Genomic DNA, 11,544 nt, shown 5'->3' on the forward strand with positions numbered 1-11,544 from the left:
AGAAACCGGTGGCCAAAGCTCAACACTCCTCGGATTCGAGCGTGTTCGGGCGGCGGGCGTATTTCCGCACCGAGCTCCAGAATCCCGCGATCCTCGTGATCAAGGACATCAAGAGGCACGACGCGGCCACGTACAGGTGCAGGGTCGACTTCAGGAAGGGGCAGACGCGCAGCTTTCGCTACAGCCTCATCGTGATCGGTAAGATTTACTTTCGTCGATCGTTTAAGAGTTACAGAAAAATGGCGCCATTCCTCTTTGGAAAAAGTTTTCGATCAAGACGAAAGCGGCCGTAATTTCAAACAAATTTAGTCGAAAGGGGATGGAAGGTGATCTTGTTCGAGGAGTAGTAGCCGAGGAGGATTATTTATACGATCTCGCAACTAACGCGTTAACGTTCTTCTTCTTCTTCCTCTTCTTCTTCTTCTCGTCGAGAATGTTGCCAGCATTTCCACGGTACGCGGACAAACACATGCTCCACTTAGCAGAGTCGTCGTCGTCCTCCCCTTTACACTCTCGACGTCGAGTGAAAAGTGCAGTTCTCAGCTGGCTCTAAGTCTGCTCAAACAAATGGCGGCCGTTGAAAAATTCATGAGCCAATCGAAGACGCCTTCCACTTCCTCTTCTTAGATTTTATCGTCGTGCATCTCTGCTGTTTACGCTTTTCCCTTTAATCCCGGAAACGTGACCGCGAGTTAAAAAACTATACAGATTTCTCTGGAGAAATTTCTTCGATTTCGACGATTCAATTCTCGCGGAAAAACGGATCGATAGATCGAGATGGAGGGGCAAACGAACTTTCACGGCCGCTCTCTTCAAACTCGTCCCGATATATATATACGTAGCCCGCGGCTGGGGATATAATCTTTGCTGCCGATCCCCCATCTAGGGTCGAAGGTCGGAGAAAACGGACAATGAGAGAGAGAGAGAGATATGTCTGTCTCTCTTCGTTCGTAACATCTTTGGATATTTTTGCTGGCGGTTTAACGAGTTCGATTTTTATTTTATGGGAAACTTAGACGGTTGCGCGCGATATTCTAAAAAAGGGTCACGAAAAAGGAATTGGCCCGGGTGGGGAAAATCGTTGGAGCGAGGTATTTTCATCAGAGGAGATTGGTTCCCAAGAGTCGCTAGATTGCGTCCGTCCACTGGATTTTCCTCCTTCCGCCTCCCCTTTTATCGGTCATTTCCCTTTCTTTCATATCCTGTTCCCTTACCTTATCGCCGATGATATTCGATACGAGTATCCATCCGACTACTTGTTTCTCGTGTTCCAGCAAACTTGAAACTTTGTTCCTTCGATCGAGTTTCCTTCGTCTCTCTCTTTCTCGAGCTATTGTTTCCTTTCTTCCTCTCGCAACGTTTCATGGAGTGGCCATTTTTTCCCTGCTGGTTTGCTCGCAGTTTTGGATGCCAGGGTAGAAACGTAAAAGGAAGCTATATTATAATATTATAATATATTCTCGCGGAAAAGGTTACAATCGTTCGGAGGGAATTTAATAACGGCGCGTAATAAGGAGGGGAAGTACGATTATTTCTAACAGAGAGAGGTGGCGAGGAAAGCCACTCAACGTGTAACTTAGTCTGCAAATTGCATCGCTGCCGGTTGCAAGCCGGTATTAAAGAAGGGAAAGAATGTGCTCAACGGTGGGCGCAATTTTCCATTAAACCGGTCGTCGTCGCGCTGTTTTCGTCGTCGCGGATTCTGAAAAAGAAAGAAAAGAAAAAGGCCGATTGGTGTTCCCAAGAAGCATCTTTTAAAAAGCTTGGATTATCGAAGCGCGTATTAAGCTCGTGTTATCCCCTGTCGAGAATCGAAGAAGAAGAAAGAAAAAAAGGGGTCGTCGTCCCCCCTTTACATTACAAATGGATTCTCTGGATGCGGGGGAAGAAAAACAAAGGAACGTCGTATGTGGAGAAAGTTCTCCGTGAAACTTCCACGGATAGAAGTTAAGAGAGAGAGAGAGAGAGAAGGTTGTTCACGAGGGAGGTGGAGATGGAAAATTGTAAAAGATGGGAGCGGAGAAGCGGTTGGAAGGAAGAATAGAGGATCTGCCCTCGTTAAGGAAATAATCCGCGGCTTAATTAAATACAGCGCAATTAGTTCTGCTTCTATAGCTGGATGCTGGCTGTGTCTCTCGGGTCCATCGCGAAATCCCACTCGAAGGAGAGAGAGAGAAGCCATATCTCCCCTCCTTTTCGAAAACGTTTCGAAGCTTCCTTCCTGTCATCTTCGAGTCGAAGAGGAATCTCGTCATCGAAGGAGAAATTGGAGCGGATTAGGAGGCGGCCGAATTAGAAATTCAAAAATCCACGCGGAACTTTCGACGTTAACTCTCAGTCAAAGTCGAGGGAGGGAAGAGCGGCGCATAGAAATGGGGCTGGGCTGGACAAACCCCGTCGTTAAGTTTTCCCTTAATTAACCTCCCTCTCTCTCTTTCTTCCCCCTTAACCTTCCTCCTTTTATTCCCCTTTCTTTCGCCCCTTCCTTTATTCCTTCCGTATTTCACCGCATCTTCCTCCCTCCCTTAAATTTGCATTAACCTTCCTCCTTCCCTTCCTCCGGGAAACTCACCCCGTCCGCGAAAAGATCGCCCCAAAATCGCGACTTTAACGAAACATATCGACGTCCGATATAAAGGAAAGAGCAGAAAAGGAAATGATTATTCGAATTATTGAAAAGGAAGAGGGGATGTGGTTTCTGAGATTGAAAAAGGAGGAGGGGAAGCATCGTCGGTGTCCCGGTTAAATAACTCTTCTTTATTCCAACGAGCGGCAATTTCACTTGAAAAGCGTTGAGCAGCAATTTTTTCCGGGCTTTTTACCACCCACATGCGCACACGCTTCCCTGCCCCCGTACGTACGTACGATACGTAGAACGGGAAGTTTGTTCCCGAGGTCGGCAACCCTTTTCCCAGCCGAGGCAGGTGTAGGGTTATGTTCCACGCGCCGACTAATGGAGAAAAATAGTAAAGTGAGGGAAGGGAGAGGGGAGAGAAAAAAAGAAAAAGTTGGACGCATCGGCCACAGTGGATGGCTGGATAGCGCGTAATCGAGCCTCTCCGCGGCGAGAATAATTAACCCCTCCTCCACCCCTGTCCTCTTACACCAACCGTATAAATTGAATCGCGAGTGCTTTCCCCTTTCTCCTCTCGATAACACTCCACGGCTAACTAGACTCTCCACCGACGGATGCAGCTAGCAAATCGAATCGATCCACGCGCTTCCTTCTTGAGCGGACGAGGGAAAGCTGATTTTCGCAAGCTTGGCGGCCAAATGAAAGGGGTCAAGTCGTGAGAATTTAGTGACCATTTCGACCCTGCTGTCGCATCTTTCGCAACTGGAAAATTGGAAAGACGGCCCTCTCTGCAAATTTATTCCGCTGGTATTCCAGGGTATTCGTTTAGAAGCGAGATTATCGGCGAATTCGAGCAACAACGGTTTGAATTTAGAGAAGAGGAGGAAAGGAGGGGTTGGAGAGAGGATTGTGGGAAATTTTTAGATTTTTCTTGGCGCTGAATAAGGGAGAGGGAGGAAGAAGGGGAAGATGGACGACGGGGTTCCATAGGTTGGAACAACTGCAGCTGGAACTGCGCAATAAAGGGAGAGACGTCTTAAATCCTGGCGAATATACTCCCCGCTATCTCGGCCGAGCAGATTAAAACCTGCATGTTGCGTGCATCGCGAGGGGAAGGGAAGAGAAAAGGAGAAATCGTTTTGTGATTTTATCGGCGGGCGGGGGAAAAAAAATACCATCTGCTCGATAGCACGTAATTATCCAATTTCTATGCGGCCAATTCAGAGGTATAAATTGGAGCATATACCGGCGGATAAATTTAAACGAGATCGTATTCATCGTTTACGAGAATAATCTCGCAAGAGTTCTTACAGCACATTAACGCGTAAAGAAACGAAATTTATCGAAATTTCGTGCGATATTTTACGTGTCAATAAGTACTTTTCCTTTTAACTCTTTCATTGCACAATTATTCGTTTCGCCAATTTTGTCATCCATTTGGAATTGTTCTTATTCTTCTTATTTCATCCCTATGCTTTACGAATAAAAAGTAATTTTATCGATAACGAAAAATTCTATTATTGTCCAACTTAAGATAAAAAACGCAGCCATTCAACGACATATTATTCTACACCTCGTGTAGATTACACGTAAGGGTAACCTGTTCACGAATATTCCAAACAACGTCTGTCTGCGACGTTGCACACTCGACTTGTAACGCTCGAAAACATCTCTCCCAATTGCGAAATCTACAAGTAGAACCCTGTCCGACAAAGCGCTATATCGGTTAAACGGCGGCAGGGGGGGGGGATATTTCGTTGAAGTAGTTTTACAGGAATGCGGCACGATTTCCGGAACACCCTCCGACGACGCTTACTCCGCGCGATCTTGGCTTGGTGAACTATGCGCGCGCCGACGACAGAGTTGCGGGCTAACAGGGCGTTGGAACGAGCGAGCGTTGTCACCCGCCGTGTGATAAACTGCCGGCCGCTAACTACGCGAATTATTCCAAGCGGAGAGAGTCGGCTGCCGACGCTAGTTCCTCAAGAACTTTCCCCTCCCAGATTTCGAGCCTTCTCCTTCGAACGAAATACACCACTTCCTTTGTTCCTTCGAACAGAAGCGTTAGCCGAACGACGAGTGCGTTCACTTTTTTCCTTTCACCTTTTCGAAAAGGTTCATCGAGTTCCTCTTCTCATTTTTTCCCCCATATCTCTAAAGAAAATAATCAGGTTGGACGAGAGTAGTAACAAGGATACAATTTAACGATATCGAGAGAATCGTGAGAAGGAGAATAGAATTGGAAAAGAAACAGAAGAATGAGAGAGTTCCTCTTTTCATTTTTTCCCCCATATCTCTAAAGAAAATAATCAGGTTGGACGAGAGTAGTAACAAGGATACAATTTAACGATATCGAGAGAATCGTGAGAAGGAGAATAGAATTTGAAAAGAAACAGAAGAATGAGAGAGTTCCTCTTTTCATTTTTTCCCCCATATCTCTAAAGAAAATAATCAGGTTGGCCGAGAGTAGTAACAAGGATACAATTTAACGATATCGAGATGTGTCCAGAAGAAGAATAGAATTTGAAAAGAAACAGAAGAATGAGAGAGTAGTAACAAGGATACAATTTAACGATATCGAGAGAATCGTGAGAAGGAGAATAGAATTTGAAAAGAAACAGAAGAATGAGAGAGTAGTAACAAGGATACAATTTAACGATATCGAGAGAATCGTGAGAAGGAGAATAGAATTTGAAAAGAAGAATGGGGGATCGGGAGTTTGTTTTATGGGATGGAATTGGGTGGAGGAAAGCATACGTGGGTAGCCAAAAACGAGCGGTAATCACGTTAGTTCCCCGCGAGAAGACCCGTGAGACCCCCGACGAGTATCGCCACCTGTTTGCCACCCTAGCTGCGACCGATTCCCACCACCGACCGAATACGAATGTAATTAGTGGGAAATTGAACGAGGCCCCGTGCGGTTAAATGAATGTCCCGAAGATTAATGGGCGTCGTTAATCGTTGGTCGAAATCGATCTCTTCGTTAAAAGTAGAGAGATCATCCGGATGGGTTAAGTTTGACGCCGCTTCTTCGATCCCTCGAGATTCTCTCCCTGGAGAGAATGGACGATAAAAATAAAAACTTGGGAAGGATCTTTATCGAGAATTCGAGCTAAGGTGATTGGATAATTCGCGGTGCGTTGCGCGAAAAGGAAAGGTGAATATGTGCCGTCGTAGCGTAATGTTTCGCAAATATTGACGTAGAAATCGGCTCTTCCGTGCGCCCTCGTTTCTCAGCCCTTCCTACGGGCCGATCCGACTGCAGACGCCTAAATTGGCTCGATACATCCGACGAACGTGAAGCGAGTACATAACTCGATAAGTACACAAAATTTTCCTCGCCGTATCACCGGGAGACGTCTCCCCCCTCCCTCTTCCTCTCCCTTTTCTCCGATAACTCGACGGAGCCCGTCGATGTTTCCCACCCCTCGGAAAAGAAACCAATCATTCCCCTATTCGTATTTAACGCGTGTTAAGTTTCCAAGGTCGGGAATAGGGGGGCAGAGGGTGGTAGACACAGATGCGAGCGTTTACGAACTTCTCGTAACAGGATTCTTAGGGTTCGATGTCTCCTTCGAGCGAATCCTTCGGATATAAAGTTCAAAGTGTGCTCTCGACAAACTTGGAACACGTCCTTATCCAAGACCAAATACGTCCCGATTCAATCCTGTCGCCGTTTCATCTCTCCCTCAACTTTTTAGTCCAACAACGCTCCGCAAATATTTCGCGTAGCCCCATTCGTAAAGCCCCTCTTATTCTTCGCGTTAATCACGAGAACGGTGCGCAAAAATTTAGCGGAAGAGGCGAAAAAAAAATCTGATTTTTACTGTAAAAAGATTCGGAACGAAATCGTTCACGGTAAGGAGGTTAGCTTGCGATCGATCGAAGGGAAGAATGGATTATTTCTCTTGGACGTAATCTTCCATTTCCGGGCGGAGACGTGCCCGTCGAAATAAAGCGAGGAGGAAGGAAGGATAGAGAAATCCCGGTCGTCTATCCCCTCGTCGAAGGGGAATGGGAACCGCTGATATTCCGCGGGGGGTATATAAAGCCCGACGACCGGCCACCAGATTTTAATATTTGCAGCCATATCTCAACGGAAGCGAACTTTTCCCGGCTGGAAAACGGCGAGCTGGCTCTCACTTAAAATCACTTTATACGAATCGCGGCCACTTTTTATATCCCTTCCTTTCCCCGCCATAACCTACNTATATATATATCCCATGGAAAACTCGCGAAAATCCATTTCGAGGAGCGAATCCCACCCACAACTTTCGAAAACGCCCGCATTATTCTTACCGACCCTTGCTTCCCTTTGCATTATCCGAACGAAGGGCAGGCGTATCCTTCGAATTCTCCACCCTGGGAGAATCTGTCCGTCACCGAGAAATATAACTCGGGGGAGGGCTCCTTCCCGAAATTGAAAAACCTTCTATCCTCGGTCAGCGGAAAAATTCCTCCTTGTTTTTCGATCGGCGATCGAATCTTTCGTTCCGCGACGAAAGGAAGAAGGTCAAACGTCGGGGAAAAGATGGCGTGTTAAGCGATTCGCGGTGATTTATGGAGGTGAACTCGGATATCCGGATAAAGGGGATCGGCTCACAGAATCACACTTTTTAACATCTTTTATTAATTGGACCACGAATCGAATCGAAATCGAAATCGAAATCGATGAAATTATCTCTCGCGGGACATTGATTATTTCCCTTGACTCTTTCCATCTCGCCTAGGTGTATATACAGCAACACTGTTCTTCTCGAGGGGGAAAGAGAAGGGCCGATAATATATTTTACGATTCTTTCGTCGGCGCGTCCCTTAACGACCCCCGGACGATAATCGAAGATTAATCGGCGGCAACGATACCGCGGGGCGATCATAATTCAATCTCTGCCCCGATAAAAACGCGGAGAGAGAGAGAGAGAGAGAGAGAGAGATCCCATTTCGAGAAGAGATTGGCAAGAGAAAAAGGGGGCTTGGAAGGAGGCGAAATTAACGGGAGGATAGACGTTGGCGTTTCGTTCGTTTCCGTGCGCCTTGCAATATCCGACCTCTCTATAATTAAAATGTCCGCCGCTTTGACTTATCGGCTGGTGACTCGAAAAGAATATTTCGAATCGGCGTGGAACGAGACGCGGGCTGAATTCCCTCTCTCTCTCTCTCTCTCTCTCTCTCCGTTTCCCTTTTCAGCCAGAATTCCGGCTAATCAACGTTGTTCCGCATCCAAAAGACGTAAGCCCCCCCCCCCCCTTCGTGGGAAGATGAAAGGCAACGCGAGTCATCGAGAATTCCTAGCCATCTTCCCTTTTATACCCTGTCAAACAAGAAAGCCTTTTGTTCGTTGACCTCTTCTCCCTCGTCTTACCTTCCCTCTTCCGCCACGGTCTTTCTCCCCTCGTTCCATCCGCAAGAAGGAACACAACTTTCTCCATTTTTCGAACGTACGTAATAATCGATCGAGGAATAAAGGAGTAACTCTTTTTGGAGAAATGAAAAATCGTGGAGTATCTGTCCCTTATCCCGAAGAACGTTAAAAGGATATTCGGGAAGATATGCTCGGGAAAACTGGTGGCCGTAAAAATTTAACAAGCACCTTTTGGCTTGGTAGCAAACGCGTAATGGAACGGTCATCTCGGGAGGAGAAGTGGGTCGAAGAGAAGGGGAGGGGAGCGGAGACGATCGAGCGGAAAGAAAGTTACGGACCACTAAGGAGGAGATAAAAGGAATCTTGGAAAAATTTCATTATCTCGATTGATAGTTCCGACGACGCTCGTCGATTTTAATATCGATTCGTAAATATCTTTTGGGAAGGAAATAAGCTTGGGCGAGTTACTAACGTGGGTTATTAACGTTTCACGAGAACGTGGCGGTGTGTACAGAGTTGTTTTGTCGGGAAAGGGAGGGCACGTATGGAAAATGCTCACGCGCTTAAAAAACGTCGCTGTTGGGTCTGCGTTGCCGGCATACGAAGTGGCATTCGGCAAACATCGCGCGGCTTTTCAACTCGGCCAAGCTTCAGGCTTGCGAAGCTTATTCAAATCGTCCGGAACGGAGAAGATGAGAGAGAGAGAGAGAGAAGAAGCAGCTAGGAACAGCTCGGTAGCCAGTCTTCCTTCCTTTTTTCTTTCCTTCTTCTTCCTCTTCTTCTTCTTCTTCTTCTTCTTCTTCTTTTGCCCCATTGGTTTACTGCCAATCTTCCCTCCCTCGTCTGGTTCTTGCTCCTTTCAGAAAGCGACCGTGTATGCTCGCGAGGAGGGGGCCGAATGTTTTCCATAATTATTTTCGGTAAATATTTGAAATTGTTTATCGCTGAAAATGTCTTGAAAATATGGGGAAATAAGTTTCAGGCAAAACTTTAAATTACAATAAATAAATTGTTTTTTAATAAAAACTCGCATACACTTGGTATTTGAAAAATTGAAAAATATTGATTACTTTGCAACAGTTAATACTAATACTAATACTAATCGTGAAGCTTTCTTTCTTTTTCTTTTTCTTTCTCTCTCTTTCTCTCTCGAACGGGAGAAACGGTCGTTTCGCGCGATCTTCGAACGTTCATTCGTGCGCCAACGAATTTCATTGGGCGGTCGAATATTTTAAAACGACACGAAGCTGGTGGTCCGTTTGAATTTACGAACGATAGTGGAAACTCGTGTACTCCCCTTCCCCCTCCTTGTATTCGACGCGAATTTAACTTTCACAATTCAACCGCGAGGGGTTGAAGAGGGTTGGGAAGAAACGAGGAGATGCAAATTAATTCGTAAACCGTTCACCGTCCTTGAAATTTCCGCGTTCACGTCTCGAGAAAATCCGCGAAAATCGTACATTTTCGCTCGACAGCGTTCACTTTGTCGAAACATGGATGTCGCTCGAAACCGTTCAAACTTGTACCCCTTTTCTCTCTTTCCCTCTTTTTCTTCCCCCTTTCAAGGGAGGAGAGAGCCAATAAAGGAGAACTGTTTGATTAACGATCGAACGTCGGACGGACAAAACAGATTGGAAACGGAACGACAGAGACGTTACTCTTTCTCTCGATACAATCCTCCTCATTATTTTTATCGTCCGGCGGCGATGTCGATAGGGGAGGGAAGGGGAAGAAGACGAAGTCTCTCTCTCTCTCTTTCGAGAGATTCGAATTTTCGTGGAAAACTACGTGGATTCTCGCTCGAGATGCTCGGCTTCGAGCTGTTAAAGCGAAAGACGACTCGAGGCTCCTGACAAGGAACGCGACGTCCTCCCCGTTCGACGAATTTGAAAATAAAATTTGACATTTTTATCGAAATCCCAACAAGGAGACGCGTATACGTCTTCTACGTGAAGAAAAATCTTCCTTTTTTAACGCACGTGTACGTATGTGTGAAAGGATCTCGAACAATCCGTTAATTTCCCCAATTTACAACTTGGATCGCCGGTCGAAAATCCGGTGGAAAATCTGACAAAATTTCTGGAAATACTGGGATTCCGTATTTAACCCTCCCCCTTCCTCTCCGAATTTTTCGCACGAAATTTCAACGTCGACGAGCAACGTTTTCGAACGTTTTCGTGTGGTCGGCGGACGTGAAATTTCGGGTAGCGAAATCTAAATCGGATTCGCTCGATTATTAATCGAGGAAAGAACGCCGTTAATCGAAAAATTGGGTCGAAAGTTAATCCCACGTGGCCACGAATGGGAAACCTCCTCGTCGTCGCATTTATCGAGAAGAAGCTGGAGGGGGTGTAACGTGACTCGAGCATCCTCGATCAAGGGTGGGAAATTTTTATCGACGCCATGTTCCCTCATCGTTCGATCGCGCATATTTACGCGCTTACCTTCGGGGCGCAGGTTCTCGCCACCCCCTTCTCGCGTCTTCACGCGTTTAAATTTAATCCGACGGATGTCTCGACGGATCTCCACTCCTTGAAAAGGAACGCGTTAATCGCGGATACTTGAGCGCGCACTTTTCCCAACCCATCCATTCGCCAAAGTATGATGCGTTATATATATATATATATATATATATAGACACCGAGGCAAGTGATTTTTCTCTCGGATGGAGGCAGAATTTCCGCTGTTCTCTCCTCTAGGACTCCCTTTCTCGGCGGGTGTGTTCGTGCTCGTTCCTTTGGAGATGGTCGCGCGCGAGAGGATAATCCAAGATTGCCGCAGACGGGGGAGAAGAAAGAAAGAAAGGAAGGAAGGAAGGAAAAAAAAAAGAAAAGAGAAAAGAACGAAAGAGCGGCGAAGAAAGACGGTGCTGTGGAGGGGAGAAGAGGAAAGGGATGGTGAAAAAGAAAGAGAAAAAGGAAGAGACGTAAGGCAAGAGCGTAAAAGTCGTATTTGCAAGAAAGATGGGTGGCATGTTACGAGGATGGTGATCGTTCTCCACGAAATCGAGATATTCTCGATAACGATTCCTACTTTTCTTTTTCTTTTTTTTTTTTTTTTTCCGTAGAGTTTCGAATCCATAGATTGGTTACGAGGAGTAAGAAAGGAAAGGGGAGGGGGCAGTGGAAAATGTATCGGAAAAATGACGAGGAGGGACGGCGTAGAAAAATATTTCGTGGGAGCCAAGCAGCGGCGGTATTTATTAAACCGTTTATTTAACGGCGCATTTGTTATTCCGTTCGATTTTTTTCTCCCGACACACCGTGGAACAATAAAAATGCAAATAAAGGATTGTTCGATCGAGCAACCAATGGCGTATAATTATTATGCGGAAGTGTATTCCATAAATCGTAAAACCGCGATGAATAATGAAAAAGAAAATATTTTAATTGTTTATATCATCGTTTCGTAATGCAAGAAAGGAGTATACGGGAGGAAGAGAATAATAAGCGAGTTTCGTTTACGAAGATGCGATCTGGAGAGAGAGAAATCTATTCTCAGGTTAGGTCAGTGGGTCGTGCGTTCTTCCAACGATTTTTCCGCGATCGATTTCGCTCAAGTTTTATATTTTCGACCTCCTCCTACTTCCACGATATATATATATATA

The 11,544-nt window shown here is 45.8% G+C and overlaps 1 protein-coding gene across 1 annotated transcript in view; it reads left to right on the forward strand.

Annotated features, from left to right (window-relative positions):
• LOC102673310 (protein sidekick-like) overlaps positions 1 to 11,544 on the forward strand; it is a 64,800-nt gene that overhangs the window by 947 nt on the left and 52,309 nt on the right. Inside the window, exon 2 of the mRNA XM_031510835.1 lies at positions 3 to 198. Coding sequence (XP_031366695.1) covers positions 3 to 198 — 196 coding nt within the window. The remainder of the gene's footprint in view (positions 1 to 2; positions 199 to 11,544) is intronic.

Source organism: Apis dorsata, unplaced genomic scaffold (genome assembly GCF_000469605.1).
Source record: "Apis dorsata unplaced genomic scaffold, Apis dorsata 1.3 scaffold_28, whole genome shotgun sequence".
Taxonomy (NCBI): Eukaryota; Metazoa; Arthropoda; class Insecta; order Hymenoptera; family Apidae; genus Apis; species Apis dorsata.